Below are 24,003 nucleotides of genomic sequence, written 5' to 3'. Positions count from 1 at the left end.
TGCTGAAGAGCACAGTGGCTGCACAGAGGTCACCATCAGGAGCGGCAGCAGTCAGAGCCGCTTAAAACTCTGCTGCAGAATTAGCTCGGGACCCCCTCACCAGCCCTGTGATCTTTACAGCTTCCAGTTGTGGAGAAGAGTAATGATGCCCCATGTTAGAGCAGGAAAGTAAATGGTACTGCTAACACACAGCCTCCACTGCTGCCTGTGATAGTGGTGCACGCACCAGTGGCGTATCAAACAAGGGACCGTGAACCAGGACAGGTACATACCCAGGCACGCACAGAAACACGGACGTTTAAAACCACTGCGTCCGCACATCATTCGGCGGCATGCGAAGTTTAAATCCGCAGCCGCGCTGGATACTCCTTATCCATTCACAAGCAGGACGCAGTAGATTTCTCTGCGAGTCTATGAAGAGTGCTATGAATAAGGGCTGAAGAGCCGCCTCCACAATCCCATGTAATGCCACCTAAAAGCTTTGCCTCGCATGACTTATTACAGGCTGGAGAAGATTAGAGGCATCGATCGCTGCCTGGAGAAGGTTCTTGCTGCGAGGAGGGAAGGCAGCCGCAGAGACAGGCAGCCCGGCCATCGATCGGCTCCGGCGGGGAGCTGCGCTGCAGAATGAAGGTCGGCGCGGCTTTACACCACGGCACACAGCCACCGCTGCGTTCACCGCCAGCCCTCAGAGACGGCTGCGACGGGACCAGGGACTCCTCTGAGCCTCCAGCCCCGGTGCGAGGGCTGGTTACAGCGCCGCGGAAAAGCGAGGGCCAGCCAGTGAAACCTGCTGTGCTCTGCAGACAAAGCAGCGGAGGACCGACTCCTGCGAGCCAGAACCGATCACTTGGGCAGAAAACTGTCAGATGCCATGTCGTATAAATTGTCACAGCTCCTGTGACACGTGCTTTAGAATTTCACAGTCATTTCTAACAGCATCTCTATAGCTCGGGGGCATAACTTCTTCGGATGAAATAAAGGGAACAAATTGTGAGCCCTTCTCTAAAAAGAGTACCAGGCTTTCTATTTTATTGTCACAGTACAATCAAACACCCCTTCAGAACCAAAGCAGAGTGCTAAACGCAAGCTCAAAGCACATTTTGAAAGGTATGCAGGATGTGTTTCCAGGCACCTGACATTGCATGCACCTACTGGATACACGACAGCCGCTCACACAGTTCAGTCCACCGCAGCAAATACCTCTCTTTTTCAGTCTCTGACAAAGCAGGTAAGCAGATCAGCCGCTCTACATTAGGTTAATCAGAAACTGGCTTAAACCAACGAAAGGAATTAAGTCAGAATTCAAAGGTGATGTTCTTTGCCTCATCTTCTTGATTCCAGACACGACATACAGTGGATCTGTCAGTATCAGGATGCAATATAATGAACTGAGGTAATGGATATCTTTTTTTATTATGTATATAGTCGGTATTTTGATTTATCCCAATGAACTACTTGTTTGGTGCAGGTAAGCAGGCATACCATATTAACTACAGGGGATAAAACTTTAAGGGTTATTCACATATCAAATTACATCTCCAAAGTCAGGACTGTGTTTTGCCTCTGGCCCGCAAACAGGATTGCCAGCCGTGCGCAGGGAAATGGTGACATCCAGTGCTCAGACATTATGTAAAGTGTATGCATCCTCGTAGTGCTCGTTTGTTTGTTGTGATGCACAGACACCTGCAGCGTCCGATGCACCGATGCGTTACCCTGCAGCAAAGTAATGTGGCCATCCATGATCAACTTAGGGAGAATTAAAAACTCTCTCACCTTCTGGTTTTCTCTTTGAACGAACAACAAGAAAGGCAAATAACTTTGGAAACAATACCACAACCTGCCACTGTGGTAATTTTTTTCTTCTTACCACATGATGAATATTTAGAATTCTATTTATATTAATGAAAAGGCAGAGGCAGCACAGCTCATATTACGGATTTGTTTGGATTCCATCTCCAAGAACACTTCACAGCTACCTGAAATGGACAGCTTTGATGGCAAAGATAGTGTCTGACAGACACGAGTCTACACGTCACGCCATCAGTTATTTATTTTTCCCCGGTAGAGTAACGCAGCCCTGTACTCTAATTGAGGTGCTACTGAGGAGTATGAAAAATACGCAGTAATCAACAGGCAGAACAAGAACAAACCCCTTTTCTTTCCATAAGACCAAACCAATTTATCGTAAAAGTGAGACTGCTTAAAAAGATCATATTATAAGAAACATGTTAATTCTCAATAAACTCCAACAGGAACTAACTCCCTATTCACTCTTGCACAGGAAGATACACACAGCTTAATTTGCTAAGAAAATGTTCAAAGACTATGAGAAATCAACAGCGAACGCAAAAAAGAAGCCAACTGGCGCTTGCACAGAGGCACATTTCACACCCTCGGGTAGGCTGCTTACAGAAAGCTGGTGGCAGGCAGGGCAACACCTCCGAATCCCTCCTGCTTCCCTTCCAGTTCAGTTGTGAGACTAGGTAGGACTGCAGGTACAACAGTTATTTGCAGTGGTGGAGAAAAAAGAAGTAGTGGTAAGATATTACAAATAACATCAAAATAATTTTTGAATTAAAAAGCTTTTTTCAGCAGAAGAGTGGAAACAGAGAGATACAGGTGTTTACGGCCACTTCAAACACCTCCCAGATCACAAAGGCAATTTACCAAAGCTTCCTCTTAAGCACCGTGGCCATTTTTCACACTCTGAGGAGTTTTTCTTCATTAAGAAGTGAGCAAAAAGGTTCAAAAAGCATCCCTCCACCTTACACTTACATGTTTTTCTAAAGCACACCAGGTCTGGTACCATCTTTCAGCCAACGCGATTTAAAGAGCAGCTGTCTTAATTACAAAAATAATTTTGCACTACACTTTTTTTTTAAGATGATAAAATACATAAGAATCCAGGATGTTTACCTCTATTGTTATTATGAAACATGTGAGATGGGAAAGAATAAGATGTTTATGAAATCTCATAACTAAAACCTGAGACCAACTCACAAACCTCTAAACAAGAACAATTTAACTAAGGAGCAAGGGAATGACTCCGGATTGAAAGACAGTCTGGATTCTGCGGAGTCAAAATTGCACCTATGCAATTTTGCACCTCAGGGGAGCTTTTCTCAGACAGCAGTATCCCCAAATCTCAAAGTCTTTTTTGAGACCAACATTAAATTATGGACCAACCAAAGCGCCAGACACCTGCAAACCGAGTTACATTTTCAGATTTGGAGGTTTACTAGCACCCGAGCTTAGAAACTTGTCAGCTTAAACCGCAGCTGCAAATCAGGTCTGTAATAAAGACTTAACTACAAGCCCTGCTTTTGCCCCCCTGTTATTTCTCTTGGCAGGTAAGTCCAACTCCCAAAGACGGGCACCACTGCAGCACAGGGCGGCTGGGACTCCAAAACGTACAAGGGTTCAAAAATCCTTTCCAACATACAAGTAATTCAATATAAGCTGGGAGAGAGCACAAAGAAGCAGTTTTATATCATCACCCCCCCCCATTTTTTAAAATATTCCATATTACTTTGCTCAGAGGCTCCTGCTCAGCTCGATGACAATTACCACAGCACCGAATTACGAGGGCACTGTTTTTCCTCCCTGCGCTCATCTCCTAAGACAGCCTGCATCCAGACTTGCGTTACTTTCATGCTCTCAAAAACTTGCATAAATATATACATTTCATACAACAATTTTAGAAAGTTTAAATATTATTCTTGTTGTTCTGACACAATTTACACCACCTTATTGTTTATGGTTTCCATAAAATACACGGGCATATTTAAAATCAAAACTATTGCCCGGAAGAGCGGGCTGGTGATGCTGCTGAAATGCATCGCCTCACTCTCAGCAGTTACTGAGGGACGGCGAGAGCACCAACGAGCGTGGCGTGCAGCCTCAATGCTTCATTGCACCGAGAACGACTGCACTCCTGAAAAATGCTTATTTTGAACATATACTGATGTATAATCATCCGCCAGCACATAAAACACAGAGACAACTGAGCTAGGCGCTAACTACCCTGGCTGTGGTCCCGTGTGATGCCATCACATGCCATTTGATGGACACAAAGAACTTGTAGCCAGAATGGCTTTAAGCTGAAGTTTACATACAGTTAATTATTTTTAATGAATATCCCTCTCACCCTAATGAATTCCTTAAAATAGAAACAGTTACACCAACATAAAAAAACAGGTTTAAAAGAAATAATCTGATGTGGTCTGCCATAGTTACCTTCCTCATTTTCAGAGATTTCCAAGAGAAAATGTATTTGGGTACGACAGTGGAATTTGTGTCATCATGACCAAGCGATTACAGTGCACAGCAAGAGTCTCCGCGGCCCTGCGGTCCTAGTCCCCATGGAAACCGGACTCGGATATTGTCCTCCCCTCGCTGGAGCACCGAGACCTGGGAGCCTTTTGTGCCTGATGAGATTTCTTCCACAACCTTCCAGCAACAGACCCTATGCTTCCTCCTGACTCTTTCCTAATTGAGATGCAAATTAATCTCTGTGGCTGATTACACTTCCCTTAAAGCCCCTGACAAGTGCAGCTGTAACTGGAGTTTACAGACTTTCCAACAAGTGACTTCAGCTGTCACTACTGGCAAGATGCTGCCCCAGCTCCCCGGCACGCGACCCCGCGCAGGCAGTGCGTCGGCAGGCGCCACGACCGGCTCGTTCCCCTCTCAAGGATCGGGGCTCTGCGTCACATGGCGCGGGGTCCCGGCAGGTATTTCACACCCTGCCGCTGCGCTCACCCAAACTGCAAGGTTAGGTCTGACGTGCTGCCAAACATCATCCGTTACTTTTCCAGGATTATTGCTTTTTATTTCTCCCTTCTACTGCATTTTTTTGAGTTATTTCACCTTTGTGTTATTTTCATCCCCAGTCTGACAAAGGTACTGAACTCTTTCATTTACTGTTCAAATCGCTGGATCTGCCTTCCTCCTGTTCTCCTGGCAGCAGCTCGCAAAGCAAAGCCCAGAGCCAAGTCCTTCACGGCGCGTGCACCCTGTGGGAGCTACAGAGCAGTGCTGCTGCTCTGCACAGCCCCGAACACCTTTACACAGCCAGGCATTTACGTTCCAGTTGCTGGCGCATTAAGAATTTTAGTGTATCTAAAAGTGCCTCCTTATCTACAGCAAAAGTTACGGATGGCTTTCTCTCCCACTCCAGTGTCATCTTGAGGGTTTTTTCCCACCAAATTATCTTTGCCCAGTTTCAGAGGTTTCTCAATCCACCTTCATTTATTAAACAGACAAGCGGCAGTTGATTCACTACAGATATCGCTGGTGCAAAAGCAGGCACAAAAAAGGAAGAAAAGACTCCGAGGCCAGATGCTGTTTCAGCTAGACCTCAAACATATGCTGAGAAGCGGCGTGTGCCATCAAATTTGTGCTGCTCATGTCTCCCTGGGGACAAAGAGGGACCCAGGGAGGGACCCTGCTGGCAAGCAGCAGCACAGCAGGCTGGGGAGCCGCGTTCGCCCACCCAACGCTGAGGGTCAGGAGATGGGCAGGATCAGGGACCGGAGGGCTCTGACCTGAGGGAGGTGCTGGCAGAGCGGTAAGCAGCAACAGGGTCTCTCCATCCTTGTGACCACTGTTACCTACCTTAATTTTAATACACTGCTATTTTATTATTATCGATTGGCTATAGAGGCAGATGGTTTAAGCTGAATTCTGAATAGAAGAATTTTAGTAATTAGCTAGATTTCTCTGACGAAACAAAAGTGGAACACTTGGCAAGTTTTGAATCATCTGTTAGGTATTGCCACTGTTTTGCAGCTGATGTACGGCACTCAACTGCTTACACAGCAACCACCAACTGTCTTTGTTTTAAAACGAGTACACAATTAAATTAATAAAATACAAATCTATTTAACCACAACGCTCCTCTTAATTTCTGATGACTTTTGCAAAGTATACTAGATTAAAATTTAGCCTTTAAAAAACCCAGTATTTTGAGGCTACATTGTCTTTAAAATGTGCATCTCTAATTAATCAATGTTCTTTCAAAGATCAAAACATTTCATTTACAATCTCTTTCTCAAAGTCATGTGGTTAGAGAAATACTCAAATCAAAAGCTTCCCAAAGAAAACAAAGTGCAGTGAGTGTTGGCCCTGAGAAAAGGGACATGATTAACAAAACAAGCTATGAAATGTTTCTAGCATAATTATGGCACTGTAAGAAAATCCTGGAGTAAGTGAAAACCAGTAATAGTGCTGTTAGTCTGTAAATCACACAAGAATAGAAGTCTACGCTACAATGCCTGTAACAGAGAAGCACACCATCTCGTTATCCTCCAGCAACTGTTAGAAAACGTGTTTTGAAAATGTCTAAATGCAAGCGTGGCTGGAATGAAACTGGACTTCGGGAACTGCAACATCCGTATCCGAGGCCAAACCCCATCTGTCTTATTAACGTCGTGAGGCCATGTCAAGTCAACTGGAGTACTTTGAACAAGGTAAGAACACAACCGAGCTCTGTGTATCAGCCTAATACACACTGTAGGTAACTCCTTTTAGTGTGAAGGAAAATGGAGTATTATCATTACTTACAGACGAAAGCATCCGTCTTAAGTCCAAGTCCACCACCAGCGAGACCGTCTGGAGTTGCTGGTGAGAACACTCTTGTGATATCGTGATCTTATCTTTAAAACACTGGATGGCAACCGAGCGTGAGCGACTGAAAACATTGAGCCTGATGTGAAGAACCTTTGACCTTTTCCAACAAAATCATACGGGAAGGATTTTCGTTACAGCTTACCTCTGGACAGAAGAGCATTCAGAAGTAAGAACCCTACCAAGGGGAGCCTTGCCCCAGCAGAAGGAAAGGATACAAGCTCTGGTAGAGCGGGATAAGCGACTTGACGGCTCTACTGGCGTTGATGCACGTGGCACATATGAGACTTGGCAGCAGCTTTGCAGTCACGATAGCTCCATCAAAGAGAGGACCGAAAAACGGCACCTGCAGACCCCAAAATAAAAACAGCGCATGTAAAGCCGAGCCAGTGGAAGCTGAAAGGTCAGCGTAGAGCACAGGAGCAACTTCCAAAAACACAGGAACAACGTGCCCAACTCCTGGGGGACTTCCAGAGCAAGGCATCTGCTGCTTAAGAAAGACACCAGGGAGGCAAGAGGAGGCAAGGTTCACACTGCCCTGCTCTAGACAAAGTGATTTGGTTACATTGCAAGAGCTAGCTTGCTCTAGGTCACCTCTCGAGATCACAGGCACAAAGAGACCCCGCCAGCATGGTATAAATCCCCTCATTTTTTATTTCAAGTTTTTAAATCTTGAATTTAAAATTGCCACCAGCATACTTTACATGTATATGCACATTTCACACAATATTCAGCTGGGTGAAGATGAGCTTGTTACACATACAAACAAAAATCACCTACGAATTTGAAATCAATATTCCATTTTGAGTAGATATTCAGAGCTCTGTTCTGTCTTGCGTCCCAACAGGAGACCCTGATTCACCGGCTGAATCTGACAGCGGCAGGAGTTCTTGCAAAGAAGTATTTGTTACAGATAATCCTCTATAAATGCCTTCCACGGACTTCACCAAAGGAAAAACAAAAATTGAGCTGATCCAAGATAAGGACAACTGTGGAAAGCAGAGGATGGCAGACAACCACCACCCCTCAGACGCAATGCCCCGTAAGCAGGGCCGGGACAGGCACAGGCAGGTCCGTCCCTGCACAGCGTGTCGAGCCGTTACAACGCCGTTCCGTCAGGGGCTCCTCCGGAGGAACCCCAGCAGAACGGCACCCGCTGACACAGGGCTCTGCAGATGGAGGCTACACCAGGTAAGAGAGATGCTTCAGGGAAGGGAAACACGTCCGGAATTGCTTACACGGAGCTGACTTTGCCATGTCAAACCCAGAAAAGTTTAACGTTAAAGTATATAATAAATGTTAGTATTTACAGGTAGCCAAGCTCATTTCCCTTTTACAAACTCAAAATGAAAGAAATAAAGCCCCCAAGCAAAACCCTACCCAGAAGCTAGCAGCAATTACCAATATTTAAGCTATGGATTTCTTCCATCTGTACAGAGGCTTATCACATAAATAAATACCCTCTATTATTCTTCTGCAACTGCTTCTGGGTGACTGTGACAGTCATTCAATAAATGGACAAAGGGAATAATATAAATCCCCTGCATCTAGGGAATTCCTCTAATTAGAAGTGGCAATGAATTACAGAAGAAATTTGGTTTTAATACAACATCTGCAAATGACAGCTGTCTTTTCACACAGTTACTTTGTCATTCCTTTGCTTAAAATAACCACCCACCCCCCTAAAAATATAGATTCGTCTACGATGTTCCCGTAGCGGTTTTGTCCTTGTTTTTTAACGCTAGCATAGCTATCTAGGCCATTGGAAAGAAAGGTGTCAGGAAGAAAATCGGTGCCACCAAAGTGATAATGTTCTAGAGCACCACGTTTTTCCTCTTTAAGCAGTAACATTTCTAAGTGACATTTTTAACACAGACTCTGTTTACAATTATTGACAAAAGGAGAAAAAAATATAAAACTGTATTTTTATCTAAGTACAAAGGAGGTGGTTAAGACATACCAGTATTAAAGTTACACCAGCACACAAACACCAGATATTTGCAGTCAGAGTAGCACTTATACATGTTACCGTACTGGGAAAGTCATTGTCAGACTTCTGGACAAGCAACTTCTGCTCACAGGGCTTTGTTCCACTGTTTCAAAGCCACCTGGAGGCTAGGGAGTGTATTTATATACACATCTACCAGGTGTATAAAATACATGCACCTGGTCGATATTTTAAGCAGATAAATTCTGTAATACTGCGTTAAGGAAAATGTTTCAAATAATCCAGCAGATTACTGAGAGAACTGCGTCCTGGGAACACATTTTGTCAAAAAGCAGACGTTTCTCATGTCCCAAACCTGGCATACACTGGCAGATGGAAAAAGAAAATAAAGCAAAGGCTGGAAGCGGCTTTGTGCGAGAGCCGCTCCTGACTGATTTCACGTTGCCGAAGAGACGCAAGCACAACCCACGTGGCCCCGGAGCCAAGAGCAGTATTTCCCCACCCTGGCTCACGGCTTTTCGGCGTGCGGGGCTAACCCGCAGAGGCCTCGTGCCCTGCCTCACCGCGGCGGCGCAGCCAGCAGGCCTCGCGGCTCCCCGGCCGGCCGCGGGCGCGCGGAGGAGCGCACAGCCGGGCCGCACGCCCGCGCGGACACAAAGCTCACTATTATTAATTCCCGAGCAGATCCACCGGCCACGCCGAGGGTCATTAAAGTCAATGGGACTCGCATATCGTCAGCTTCCATCTGCACAGGGGCTCTGCCTTAACGAGGAGGTGGGGGGAGCAGCTGAACGCGTGGGGACCTGCTCCCCGCTCAGCGCCTTTTTGTGAGTTGGTATTAAATACCCATTTGAGGAAAACAGTGTTTTGAACGGTTAGAAAAAATGTATTATGCTTTGACAGGAATCAGTTTAAAATAAAAGCAAAGGGAAATATCCCCTTTCTTGAGTACTCCAAACGTCAACGCAAGTTCTCCATGAAACAAAAATTAATATTCAGCCCATCGCAAACACCTGCTTCATTACAATTTCCAAGGAAAAAAATAATTATTTCTGTTGCACGCAGTAAAAGTAGGCAAGGTCAAATAAACCTTTTGAGCACAAAGCCTGCCCCTCTATAGCGAGCAGCACTAGTTAAAAGAGTGGGGAATGGGTAAATTATTGTACCAAATGGCTGAGAATTAATCTCTGATGACTAGCTGCAATCTAACGAGGCATCTGTGTCCCAGGGAACCCGCAGTATGTCCCTGGCGGTATGTGCAGTGTGTAGAGTCTGCCTGGCATTCTTTGTCCTCTTTTGCAGGCAGCTTTTTGTCTCATTGTTCAGAATATCCTCATGCATCTGTGACGCGTGGAATGCATTCACACTAACAGACTTACTATTGTCTTCCCGCAGAAGCTTTGTCGAGCAAAGACTGCATCACGGTGCCTGATAATTACATTGCTTAATTAATCAAGACAAAAAAAATTTGCAAATCATTGCCTGGTTGCCAAGCAGGGAGATAAAAAATGAAAACAATACAAGCTGAAGCAATATAACAAAAGTAACAGCTATCTGATCAGAAATTCTTATATAATGAAGCTATTAATGCTAAATCGGTTAATGTTAACATTGCTCCAGGTGTCTCTACTTAGACGCAAACAAAAAGGCTAACATTATGTATATAAAAGGCCAAATGTTGCCATGGATTCTGTAACCTGATAGAGAGGACAGCCTTTTCATTTGATTAGGGAATGCAATTTAAATACCAGGGACCGAAGCCAAACAACAGACATTTCTCTCTGCAAGCCTCTTTCATTCACCCTGGGGTCAGTAGCTGGTGAACAAAAGGTCAGCCACACTTGCCCTGGAAATGTCTGGATTAATTTTATTACATTGTAATGGTTTGTACTTTAAATGTAGAGATAACACTAAATTTCCAGTTAGCTATTATTCTTTCTGCCCGTTGGGTATTTCTGACTAATATGTAAGGTGACATCGCTTTTCTCCATTGGTTCACAGAATTTTCAAGCACGTTCGAACGCTAAATTCTGATTTTCCTGATGGAACATTAAAAGCTAAAATTTCCCAAAAGTAAATTACAGACCTCAAAATCAAGTGCAGACAAAAACCCCCACTATTTCAGTTTAGAAAAAAATTTCCAGTTCAAAATGTCTACTGGCAAACCACTGGTTGTCAATAGAGAACAGCTCTGCCATTCACAACAGAAAAATACTGTGCACAGCTAGCAAATATGTCATCTGATGCACGCTTTTTTCCACAGCTGGTTACTCTCTTGGACAAATATTGCCCCTTATATAAGGGAAATGATATTTATCACAGCGGTTACTTCCATAATGTATATTTTATGTACGTTTTTGCATCCATAATGTACCAGACAAGTACTTAGAGTAGCTTTTTTATCCACATACATATAGGTACATACACAGACACCTCTGACATCTAAAAAAAAAATCCATTATTTAAAAAAAAAAAATTTAAAATGCGTTTGCATAACAGTGATTTAAACAGAACATACTAAACCTCAAATACTTTGTTTGATGTCAGACTAGCCAACGCCTACGTCATCCCGTTGAGCCAGATTACGAGGAGGGTCTCAAACATGCGAGGTTATGCACGGCACCATATGTACAACCGTAACCGAGCGTACGGAGTGAATTAATAGCAAAGGAGGAACTCAAATCTTTATCATTTTGCTTTTACTGCCTCACACCGGAACCTTGCAATGATTTTAAACATTGTTCTTTGTACAGTGACTCCTATGGGTTGAGAAGTTTGAAGTATTTCTTTAAGCACTAAGCACGAATATAAAATGAATGAATAGCCATTTCGATTGCTATTAGTACTTCTAGTTTTAAAATAAAAGCTCATCGCTCAGCATACTTTTAAACTGAGATGGAAAGACTATATTCAGTATTTGCTGGAAAAAAAACCCGCCAAGCTTTAAAACACTGAGCTTTAACAACAAAACCGTTGGTCACTTGCATAGCACACAGGATAGATCCGAAAAAGCAGTCAAAACGTACCTCCGGTTTCTTCATTATCTCAATGAAAAACATGTGATTCTTCATTGGATAAATGACAATCAGAACATCTCCAAAATCGGTCGGTATAATGCCCCTGCGGTAGTTCCTGGTGTGTTCAGACCAGACGATGTGAACCTCATCGTTTCCCAAGTGACGAAGCTGCAACAGCAAATTGGCTCTTTATTAATCAGAGCGATAACAACAGTTTATGAGGGGTCACGGCTTACAAATTGAATTACAATGCTCAATAGTAGAAATATTTCATTACAGAAAGAGTTAAAATATTGTTTTTCTCCAGTTGCTCATGAAAAGATCAGCTATAATAATTTGCTTCATTCAGAACGCATTGTTGTCTGATGGCTTAATTAAGTAATTATCAAACTAGCCATTAGCACAATATGTTAATGTACATTACCTACAATAATTTAAGAAGGGAATCTGAATCACAAGAACAGAACATTAGCCCACAGAACATCACATTCCAGCTAAAATAATGGCGCTGTCACAGAAATATGAAATGCCTTGACTCAGGGTGTCAAGAAACTCTCCATCATGAACCGCTGTAACTGAGTTTATTACGTTACAAATGTCTCCTCGCCGACTCCATCTGGAGAGGACTTTTGTTTGAAAACATAAGCAAAAATATCTTGGGCAATGTGAATTAGAGAAGAACATAAAATACCGTGGGGTTTGCTTCTTTATTCGGAGCAGAGCTGCATAAAATATGGATAAAATTTAAATGTGACACACACAAAATGCATCTGAAAGCCTGCGCGTTTGCTTTGTTACGGGAGGAACTGGAGGTGATCTAACAGATGGCAAAAAGTATTTGGCAATCATATCCCAGCTACGCACAATAGTTTCAACTGTAAGCTTTAAACTTAAAATTTAATCCACATGCAGAATGCCAGCCCAAAGCACAAAAAGAATTTAAGTCCCACTCAAAGCTTAAAAGACCACCCGCCCCCCCCCCCCAATTTGGTGCTAGCCCCTGGAACAATGTGCACAATGGACCTAACAAAGCAGCCAAAACGCAGCTCTGCCTTCCTCGCTGGCTCTGCGCGGTGCAGGGGGGAGAGAGAGGCAGCTTCCCGCTGGACGTAACAACGGAGTCATCTCCACGCAGCCTGCGCTGCGCCACGAACCTGCCTCCTCCAGAACCAGGCAGCGCCGTTCCAGTAAAGGAGCTCATGCCCACAGTGCCGAACTGTACCCTCGGTGTAAGAGGAAACACGCAAATCCACGATGCACGGCAGGAATAAAGGAGTTACAGTCTGTGAACTTCGCTTACCGCTCATACTCCAGCAGAGTAAAATAGAGCTAAGTTCACAGAATGACTTCGATTCTCAGTTTGTTTTAAATGAAACAGATGGTAGAAGTTTTATTTATAGCTATGAATAAAAGACATTTTTAGTTCTGTTTGAAGAAAATATAAACCATTTGTGTCTTATAAAACCATGGAAACATCCAAAATACTACCACTAGAGCTTCTTACACGTACAGAAGTCAGTAGAAATTACTGTTCTCTTGGTCGCCCTGACTTCTGTGCATTTTCTTATATTTCCATAATCACTCAGAACAAAAATAAAGCAACATCCAAGAAAATACGTGTGTTGATAATACCACCGTGCAGACTGACACACACAAAACCAAGCAGTAGTTCACATGTACAACAGAATCCTGATTTCACTTGCTGTGAACAGGTGCAGCTACGCCAGCTTAAAAATGATCCAAAGCAAGAAGTTCAGTCTTCAACAACCGAAAACCTGCCTGGCCACAGGGCTTGGTGCACAACAGGTGACACATCCTGAGGACCCAAGTGCTGGCACGGCTATTCCGCAGGCGGCCGGGGCCGAGCTGTGATTTTCTGCGGAAGCGGAGCGGAGGAAGGATCCGGGTGACACCAGCTGTACCCAGAGCAGTGTGTAAGCAGTGCCCACCGTTTACCAGGCTGAACCCAGCGCATCCCGGTACCAAAGTGAGTTCTGGCACTAGCTTCCCAACACAGAGAAAGCCCACAACAGCGGTATTTGGCAAACTCTGCTTTAAAAAACCAAACAAATAGGGAAACAGAATTCTGTACGGTGACACAATTGTCCAGTCGCACAGGGCGATTCACAAACTGAACACGGCACTTTGTTCTATAAAAACAAACCCTGAAGAAACTGCGCTGTACTGCCTCGCCTCCTGCTGCTGCTGGGGTGATAAACAGCACATATCACTATAAAACCAGCAATCAAACTATGTCCAAGCACTGCTTAACAGACCCTTTTTAAATCACAAGGAACTACTCCGATAATCCATTTTTTTACTTTTCATACTGAAGAACCCCAAACGCTTTGTACCTATATCACATCCAGGAGAACAAAATTCAGTAACAGGGAGAAGGCAGATCAACGGCTGCCTGCTGTGCTTGTCTGAGATGGGAAGTGATGGCTGTGAGGCCAAAATCTTGCAAGCATCATGTGATAATAGGTTATTACCTTTGCTGCAATCCTCATCACCCGCAGTAACGCACTGTAAAGCTGGAGTTACTACCGTCGTTGTTTTGAAGGCGTACATCCTTAATCATCACATTTGTAAGATACAATGTTACAAATATAAAATTAGGGTTAATCAAAAATATCTGTTCTTGAAAGATCATTTCATCCCTAAAAAACATTATTATAACCTTATCAGCAACAACAAGCCAGCTGCGATTTTGCTGTGTCGCTCGCTCAGCGCAGCCATGCAGCGGACTCCGTGCCCTGGAGGGCATACGGGAGTTTTGCTTTAAGGTCCAAAGCCACACAGCCGGTGCGCTTGGAGCGAGAGCTCCACGCTGTGCTCAGGGGTAGGGGAAAAAAAATACATTAAAAAATCCCAAAGCAGCCAGGAAATAAGGTATGTATTAAAAAGCAAAACCAACCAACAGAACAGCCCAAGCACAAGTACTCTGATTTTTTAGGTTTATTGCTGACTTGAATGGTCTCTCTACAAATGCTGAGGGAAGGTAGCTCTTGAAATCGCAATTTCTTGCTTCTCCTCCCCAAGTGAGCTGACAGCACATTAATTTTTAGCCTGGATGTAAAAGCGGTTTGGCTAACGCGAACAAAATAGATCCACTCTCAGCTGCACAGGCTACGACAGAGCCGCGGCGCGATGCCTCGGCCACGGCGAGCACTCAGCGCCTGGAAGCTGGGTCAATGTATGGCTTCTGACGTGCGTCATGCTGTCGTTAATCGTATCTGGCCCACGTTTCCTCAGCCCTAATCCGGGCGTCGGAGCGCAGCCGGCAGCTCCAGAAGCCGCACGACCGGCCTTCGCGCCGGGAGGCTTGCCGAGCGCCCTCGCTCCCCTCCGCTTGAGCAAATAGTTTTCAAGGCTCGCCACTGCGGCTGGGCTGTGCGCTGCCTGCCAGGCAACACGCCGCTGCTGCCACCGGTCACGGTACACACCTCATGGCCTGACCTCCTTTCCCTGCTAATTGCATTACACAGCCAGCTGGCTCCAGAGAGGAGTCGTCTGTTTGACTGAAGAATTTCTGCTTTTGGGGAGGCACGGCTGCTACTTTTGCTAAGTAACAGTCGGGCCTGACATCCCCATTGTCTGGCTGACAGTGTACCCATCCTAAAATCTAAGTTTTATTTGTAAATTAACCACGAAACTTCCTGCCAGAACCGCGCTGCCTGGAGACTGATAATGTGTGCCTTTCATTCCCTTTCACTCTTACTGTATCACTGCCAATTTGTTTTTCTGCTGCTCGCCAGCCCTAGGCTATAAAAGCCTTGTAAGACATAAGTGCAATTATAGTCCTGGAGTCAAATGAATTGGACAAATCCAATAGCACAGCTCTGTCCCCACTCTGCAAACCCCTACAGCAGTTAGATTAGCTGCTAAAAATCTAATCTAGCCCTAGCTAACAAATTTCTGCAGCGAAGGAGCAAGAGTTCAGTATGCGGTTGCAACCAGATTTCTGAATCGAAAAAACTTCTGCTATGACAATGGAGAAGACGGAATAAATCACTTAAAAATTTTGCAGCTCATTTTTAAACCGTTAGGTACAATTTAGCTAGAACAAGACGGGAGACGGTAGGATGCTGTTACTATGATTGATTTTCATTCTTGCCACCAGACAGCGAGATAAAAAAAAAAAAGTTTAGAACCAATGATGCTGAACCCTGCAGCAGCAAAAGATATCAGCTGAATTTTGATTATTCCACTAGAAAAGATTTCTTTCAGGGCTAAGACTTATTTGAAGAGCTTTTTTCTTTCTCCCTCCCTCCGGCTCCCAAATGAGCAATATGATATGTCAGCATATACTTCAAATAAAGGAATACAAACTGCAAATTACACCCGTACTGCACAGAAATAAGGGGTCAAGTTCATCCTCAGTGGAAGTGCACTTATTCTTGTGAATTTATACCAGAAATTAATTTATCCTCTTGTGTTCAGTAAGAATAAAGAACCATAATCACATATTTAAGTAAAATTACTGCATCTGCTTAATTCCCCAGCCCACAGAATTTATGGCCTGCTGCACGACTTCCTTGGCCAGCAGGTGGTAAGCCCTTCTGTTCAGCTCCAGAGCTTGCGAGCCAAGCACGTTGATTGGTATTGAATTCTTTTTGCCTGTCTGTAGGCAAAATACGCAGAGAAGTAACCGCAGAAGCGACACAGAGATTTCAGAGATAAGGGGGACCTTAGATCCCAGATAGTATCCACGCAACCCTATCTGATGGAAGCAGGAGGAAGGCAACGAAAAAAAAAACTTGTGGCCCCCTCTGCATCCTAATTGGCAACACGATAAGATTTTCTCCTCCCAGTAATACTGTCCTCTGACACCATGTACAGTTCTATCGCAGCAAACGCTACAGTGGAGCAGGGCTGAACAAGGCTGAATCTGCCTTCCTCTCACACACTGCTAGGAGAAAAAAAAAAATCATTAACAGAGAGAAGTAATAAATACAAAATAATCTTTTTAACCTGGACAGACCACCCCAATAATCAGAGTTGAAGGCTTAAGCCCAGCGTGCACCAACTCTTCAGTGAGCATGTGGAGGTATTAAAATACTCGGGACGATCCTGAGAGCTGCCACGGTCTCAGAAGCAACACTGCATTTGATCCTGACTCTTAACCAGGCATTGCAGAATTCGCAAGCGCGGTATCCACAAGTCGGGGAAATAAATCCATTTTCCTCTTCTTTAAGAGTATGTTGCAGGCAGGCACGTGTTTCTCCTCAAGCACGCACCCCAGCTGTGGTCTGCACATGCAAAGGCTGCCAAATCAACGTGGGACTTCTGCAGACTGAGGAATGTTTTTGCTGAAGCATCAACAAACTTGGCTTAATGTACTTCAGTACGGCCTCTACAGCTAAGGTTCACACATGAAATCTCAAGAAACCGACACTTTTCGGTGTATAAGAGCTCTTGCAGGATGTTCAATATTGTCTTTAGAAATGGTTAGGACACACACTCCTGCTCAAAACACTGCTTTCAAATGCAGCTAGTTCATCCATCAGCATTTTCAAAGAACTAGAGAACTATCAATCTTTCAGAAATCTTGCAGTGCATCTGAAATGCATCTTGCCTCCACTCTTAGCTGCAGTTTTGTAAAATTTGTTGAGAAGTCTATGCTAATTTGCACAGAAATACATCCTTGCTTACAAGAGAGTTGTGGCAAATTAAACGGAACTGTTCTGTGCAGAGGCACAGAACCACGGACGATTACACGTGAAAAAGACCTCTGGAAGTCTTCTGGTCCAACCCACCACTTACAGCGGGGCCCGCTCCTCAGGCCTCTTAGGTTGCTCAGAGCTTTGTCCTTCTTTACAGGGATACACGGTTTGATCCCTGCAGGGTTCTGTTCCTACAGCAGATTTAAGGGTTTTTTTTTTAAAGTCTTAAAGCCATTACTTTGCGGTATTTTCTGTGGATAACATGCACTGGAGCTGGCCTCGTTTCCCAGCACTTCAAGACCTGGAGGCTGGCAACTACTAAAGGCTTTTGCTTTTTCTTTCACACAAAAGAAATTTTCTTAAAGTAAACACAGGGAAGACAATTAAATAGAATAACCAGACTCTCTCAGTGTCTGTGTTAATCCCTAGTGTGTGGGGGAAGTAGGAGAATTAGTAAAACAGACTGTTTGCAATTAAGCCCCATTTTCCCCCTTGTGGTAGCTCTGTCAGACTGTGCTCTCCTCTCCCAGGTGATGTATTACTCAACAGCTAGACGATATTTCACTGCTCTTGCTATGCTTCATAAAATCCAGGAGCTATGACGTACAAGGGAAGATTAGACCAAACGACCACCATTTGTGTAGGAAAAATAAGAGTGGGAAAGACATGGTAGCAGTGCACAAACATGAGTAAGTCCGCTGCAAAACGATCTGTTCTCCATATCCATGCGGAACAGGGTAGGAATAAATGGGCTTCAACTGAAGCAGAGTAGACGCTACAAGAAATTTTCTCATGGTACAAAACCAGAAGCACAGAAATACGTTGCCGAGGGAAACTGTAAAGCATTCATCACTGGAGTTTTTAACTAGCAGCTAGATAAATACTGGCCAAGAACAATAAAATCACAAATAGTCCTACCTTGGTAAAGTGACAGAACCGATACAGCCTCTTCATATCTACCACAGCCCCGCTTCTCTATCCTAAGTACTCAGATTACATTTTTTTTTTTCCCGTAGCCATGTAAATCCACTGATATGAAGACAATGAGTCGCAAATATAAAGAGAAATATGTAGTTTTGTTGACTTCTTTTTTTTAATGACAGATACCACAATTTAAAAAAAGGATCTAGCTTTACTATTAAATGCTGGGCAAGTTTTCAGGACTGGTAATCAAATTCCACCTTTTTATTTCGGGGAAAAGCACATGTTATTTTGAAACTAAGTGGACAACAAATACAATCACCCAGTGACATATTTATAGATAATTTTCAGAGCACGACGGTATCACACGGCAGACTGGGTGGCTGTAGTACCATTATTAACGCACATTATCAGGACGAGTTGCCAATCCTAATTAAAAAGGCAAAAATTCGGTAGGTACCTAAAATCTCCTTTGACTCTAAGCAGCAGTTGGCAAACCCCTTAATCTCAGCTCATTCCTTGTTAGGAAAGACAAATGATGAAGTACTGATACCAACAAGATTTTGGGTTGGGTTCTGGCCATCTTTGAAGCAGAGTCTGTTTGTCAGAATTGTGAATAACTGGATAACGGCTTTAAATATCAGCTGGCTGCTTTTGGTACTGTGCTTGTCACTTCTCTTTCACTTCTTTTCTTTTCTGTTACGCACTGGATGATTCATTTGTAAGGTTTTATTATGCTGCATTTGGTTGTTTTGTTCTACCAAACCACAACAGTTTTGGCAGGGAGACAACATACAAATGAAATTATTGCTAATATTATTACCAATGGTGGTATGTGAGGCTACCATGGAAATGTTAATCATGTTTCAGAATCCAGAACTTAGATGCCACTTAATTCAGATAATCTAGCAGCAGAGCACCATGTGGCACAGCAAGGATGGCTAGGACCAGTTAGCGCAATCTGTTTGCCGTTTAAACTTTAAGCACTTGAAGACCAGAGACAACATTTTGAAATACACAGCAAATTTACCTTTTTGGTCAGCGAGTCATCTGAATCCGATGGCATTCTTGTAGACACATGAAAAATGATTTCCACAGTAGAGGTAGCGTAATAGGGTGCAGTTTGTCCAGTGCTGCCATTGCGCTGCAGGCCACCCATAAAGCCACCGTGTGTCGAAAGATCAACCTGATTGATTAAAAGTCATAGTTAGAAGATTTTTTTTAAAAACTGATGAATAATCAGCATTTATTTATATATCAAGACTTGGTGAATTTACCACTCTAGAATTCCGTAGCCATCCTAAAGAAGGAGAAGCCTTCCCCTACCAGTTGGTGATCTTTACATTAGATCTGTCTGTTTTCCATTCCTGTATTTGATATTTGCTAGAAGTGAACATCTCTTAACTAGGTACTAAGTCATTATCTATACGGCTATTTTACCCTCTTTCCAGCAAACAACAGCAAGGAAGCAAAAGCGTTCTGTGATGCGCAGCTGCTCCAAGGGCTGCGTGCGGCTTCGCAAGCCCACTCCAAGCATACACAGCAAGAAATAATTACACAGTGCAGAGAAAATATAAACAAGCAGAAAAACTGCAAAAGAAATTGAAGATTTGCACAAGAAGAAAAACCTCAGAAGAAATGATTCTAGAAGACTACTCAGAAGAAGTGCCTCTCTGAAAACAAGCTTGTGTCCAAGCGTTTGTCTTTCCAACTGTATCAGCCTGGGCATGCTACCTCTCCCCACAGCCCTTACGTCACTTAAATCCTTAAACATGAAATGCGGCTAGTACGTATTTCCCAAAACCATAAATACTCTATCATTTAGGTTACTGACACACCATTTCAACAACACAAACTAAACCCAAACGGTTTTGTCCTTCATGAGGCAGTCATGTGGTTAAGTGGTCTGACCACGTGAAGAGCTAAAAGGAGCTAAAATTGAGGTGAAATTACGCTACAGCTCTTAATGATGCAGAAAGCAGACGTGTCCACCGCAGCACCACCTGTCCATCAGAGACAGGAAGGATGCATTCATCCAGAAGCAGCATGTGGATTTACAGAACGCTGCTAAAAAGGTGACCTTTTAAGCACTGATAAATATTAGCGTGTATTAAAATTCATCTCCCCCCCAGAATTAAAAAATATGCAGTGACATAAGCAGCTTGTTTTCCATTGACTTATTTTAACTGGCTTACACTGATTTTCGTAGGTCTTCAGCTCAAGTATGTTAGCTTGCCTAAATTTATGGCTATTACCTCCCAGCCCAGTCCAGCAACAAAATCTTCATAGGCCTGGCTGCCCCTTGCATTGGACAGTATTGAACATTTGTCCTCCTGTCCTTCTGCAATGTAAAACACCGCAATCTTGTGAGTTTCCCGGCTGTAAATGGACACAAAAAGAAACAAAAGTTAATGAAGTTTTAGCTCCAAATTATTTTTCGGATCACCTGCACTCAAAAGCTATGAGCAAGTGACCATGTTTAACTCTACACGTCCATTTCTTTTATGCACACAAACACATCACTCCATTTCAGCTGCAGAAATGTATTTTCACCAGTTTTTTCCCCATGACCACACCGCAGACACCACAGCTCAGAGCGCAGAGCTGAGTCTATTCCTTCCGCGCATCAACAAGAGACTTGAGGACCACGTTCCCATTACGGGGTAATCGCTTACATCTGTGCAACCTTGCCACAGACAGTACGGTTGCACAGGTGTTAATGGGAGCTTCAGAATTTTAATTACAGGGTGATGAGATATGAGAAAGAACAAACATTACTGACTTTCAGATCCTGGGCTGAGTTTTACAAGACTGACATTGACAGTTTGGCTTTTTTGCAAACAAGCCGAGTGGATTTGGTAAGAAAATTGTTGGGACAGGAAAATCAGAAACTGCAGTGCTGCAGACATTTCTCAAATAGCTATATGTCAAGTCGTGAAAAATAAACCAGAATGTTCCGAACTCTATCCTGCCACTACACCTGGCTGCAGAGGAGCAGTGTGGAGATTACCCCTTCAAATACTGCTCTTGGCACGGGGGTCATCCTGCAGAGAACAGTCAGCGTGGGCGCTGAGCCAAGGTCACAAGAAATTTTGGAACTTCTTCCCTCCCCTCTCAGCTACAGAAAACAGGAAAGAGGTTGCTGTGTCTTATTTCTTGCTACTGATTGTGAATTCTATGTATATAGTACCCGTGAAAATAGCCTGTCCACTCAGGCTATGGAACTCTTTAGAAATAATCAATTTTCATACAAATATCTGTATTGCTAGCACATGCAGTTTTAATGAATTTTGGGGTTATTCTTTCTTTGGAAATGCTAAGCTTATCAATGGTCTGTTTAGTAAACATTACCTACCATTGGCGGGAATCCAGATTTTTCAGTTCTCGCAGTAATTTTGAGTTTTTCTTAAGAAGATGAAAGCTTTTCCTATAAATATATTAAAAAAAAAAAAAAAAGAGACGAAGAAAAATTCAACACAGTACAGACATGGTATTTTCTCATTCAGATACCTAAGAGAAGGGAATCAAATCTGCAGATTCAAATGATTTTTTAAAAATTATTATTACAAACAATCTGCAGATGCCTGTTTAAAGCAACCACTGAAGCAGGTGTATGAAGTGTGCTCTGATTACCACCCAGCTACATAATTCTGACTTTCTTAAGCGTGTACATGTTTGGGGGTAGCAGTGGGCAGAGTAAGAGTCCCACAAATATGTTCTGGATCCTCTCTTCCTACCTTCTATCCCAGGAGTTCATTCCCAAGTCATTTAGCAACAGTCGACAGAAATAAAAGGATGCTTGAGGTTCGGCAGGACGCGGTGGTTCCTGACGGGCCACCTTCATGCTGAAGTCTGAGCTGCATTTAAATATATATTCTTTTTCCTGGGTGCTCTGCCTCATCAGAGCTTCGGTGATCATATTCTCTTGGTCATAGCTCATGCCAAAGGGTGGCGGTGCTGGCTCATTCAGCCTTCGCTGGGGATGTAAAAGGCATTCAGGACTGGTGTTACCAATCTTTTCCAGCAATTGGTCCAGAGCGTCTTCTCCTTCTTCCACCTGAGAAACGTCTTTCTGGGAGACGAAGTGGTGCTCAGGGTTGCCTGAGATCACAAAGGCGTTCGTTGCGCTCTGCCGTGGAAGGCAGCCCTCCAAAGGTCCATACAATATTCTGCCATCCCAGGAGTACTTCCCTGAGATATCTCTGACAATCACCCTCACGTCCGAGGGGGCTGCTGCTGGCTCCGTGTCTGCCTGCTTCTCCGCAGGGATTTGGAGGTACGATATGAGAGTACTATCATTAAAGACAAAGAGCTGCAGGTTGGGGCTCCGGAAGACTTCCGAGGACAGCTCGGAGGACTCCACGTAGGAGTTGTCGTGGTTCTCGCTGAGGAGACTGTGGAGAATGGCAGGGCCTCCACTGAGCGGGTAGTGGCTCAAGTGATTCACCAGGTGAGTCATAACCATCCGCGCTGTTAAAGGTATCAATTCCAAGTTCCTCCTCTTTTTTTCTAAAATGATCAATGAAAAGAAAATCGATTAGTAAAAGAAGAGCAGCAAGAGATAATTAAAGAGAGCATTTGCAAATTTCTGTCATATTTCAGAGGCTTGCCTTAGTTGTCCTCCTAATCCTTCCTGTTCACGAAGCTATTTACAATCACTTTCCAAGAAATTCTACCAGCCACACATTTTTATTTTATTTTACTGTGTGCCCTTTGTCATTCGGCCTACAGTCACATCCAGGATGTCACGCAACATGCAAAAAGTGCTGCACGCCGATCCCACAATGCCTGCTGCCGCTACAGTTCCACCTGGCAGGTTAAGGTGTTTCCCCTCACTGCTGGTATTCCAGGACAAGGCAGAGGGACCAAAAGGTAAACCAGACATGCAACCAAAAACCAATGCTTCTCCATCTTTAGCAGCATGTTGGAGAATTTGTTGTATGAGGCTGGAAGAACCTTTGTAGATCCCAAGATGCTCTCCCCAGCACAGGTAAGTACAACAGGTATATCCCTTTCCAGCCTTTTGCTAGCCCCAAAAAGTCAAAATTCCCCTGCCTCCTCTCATTAAAAAGGCTCTTGATTCTTTTCCTGAATCCTCTAGTGCTAAGCAAGAAATCGGTGTAGAATCGGTTTTAATGTTTTTAACATTTTGTTAAAACTAAAAGTACATACACGAAAGCAAAGAAAATAAGGCGTAGGATTGAAAAACAGTACAGTATCAGAACCTGAAATTACTACTTTAAAGCGTCACTGTCAACCCAACATTACCTCGCACACCTTCATATTGCATCTGTGCTTTCAATTCTTCTGCAGGAATAGGTTAATGCGTATTAATACATGAAATGACTTTAAATGGCCTGAATTCATAGCTGAACAACCATTGTTTTAAAGTTATTTTTAACGAGTGTTTGAAATAAAGATGATCCCTATGATAAATCACTTACAGATAAATGATTTCCTATGTTTGGAAGTTTACTTAAAAAAATTAGTAACACCATTACCTAGACCCAAATAACCTCTTTTCACTTTACACACAGGTACACTGTGAGTTAGAAGGAACGGCATATTTATGCAGGTACAGAATTTGGCCCAAATCATACATGGTCTTCTCAAACTGCTCAGAACAGGCAAATTGTCGATGACCATGGAGTCATTTCAACTGAAAAATTCAAGAAGAGCAGCTGCATGCTTCTGCAAGCAGTTTCATTTGGGGCTTATCTTATTTGTTGAATTTAATTCTATATACTAAATGATAAGTAGTACCAAAGGCAAAACCAGCTCTGGGTCTATGCCACTTCCGTACCAATTTCTCACTATACAG

At 43.5% G+C, this 24,003-nt stretch overlaps 1 protein-coding gene across 6 annotated transcripts in view; it reads right to left on the bottom strand.

The window, feature by feature from the left end:
• The window catches only part of RALGAPA2 (Ral GTPase activating protein catalytic subunit alpha 2), a 121,811-nt gene that overhangs the window by 38,886 nt on the left and 58,922 nt on the right, over positions 1–24,003 (bottom strand). For all 6 annotated transcript variants that reach the window (XM_086744341.1, XM_086744342.1, XM_086744343.1 and 3 more), the window contains 6 exons: positions 21,920–22,691; positions 21,538–21,609; positions 20,438–20,561; positions 19,213–19,368; positions 11,605–11,763; positions 6,849–6,976 (listed from right to left, as the gene is read on the bottom strand). In XM_086744341.1, coding sequence (XP_086600467.1) covers positions 6,849–6,976; positions 11,605–11,763; positions 19,213–19,368; positions 20,438–20,561; positions 21,538–21,609; positions 21,920–22,691 — 1,411 coding nt within the window. The remainder of the gene's footprint in view (positions 1–6,848; positions 6,977–11,604; positions 11,764–19,212; positions 19,369–20,437; positions 20,562–21,537; positions 21,610–21,919; positions 22,692–24,003) is intronic.

The sequence above is a fragment of the Chlamydotis macqueenii genome, chromosome 3 (genome assembly GCF_036417535.1).
Source record: "Chlamydotis macqueenii isolate bChlMac1 chromosome 3, bChlMac1.mat, whole genome shotgun sequence".
In the NCBI taxonomy this organism is placed as follows: domain Eukaryota; kingdom Metazoa; phylum Chordata; class Aves; order Otidiformes; family Otididae; genus Chlamydotis; species Chlamydotis macqueenii.
This window is presented reverse-complemented; position numbering and strand designations above follow the sequence as displayed.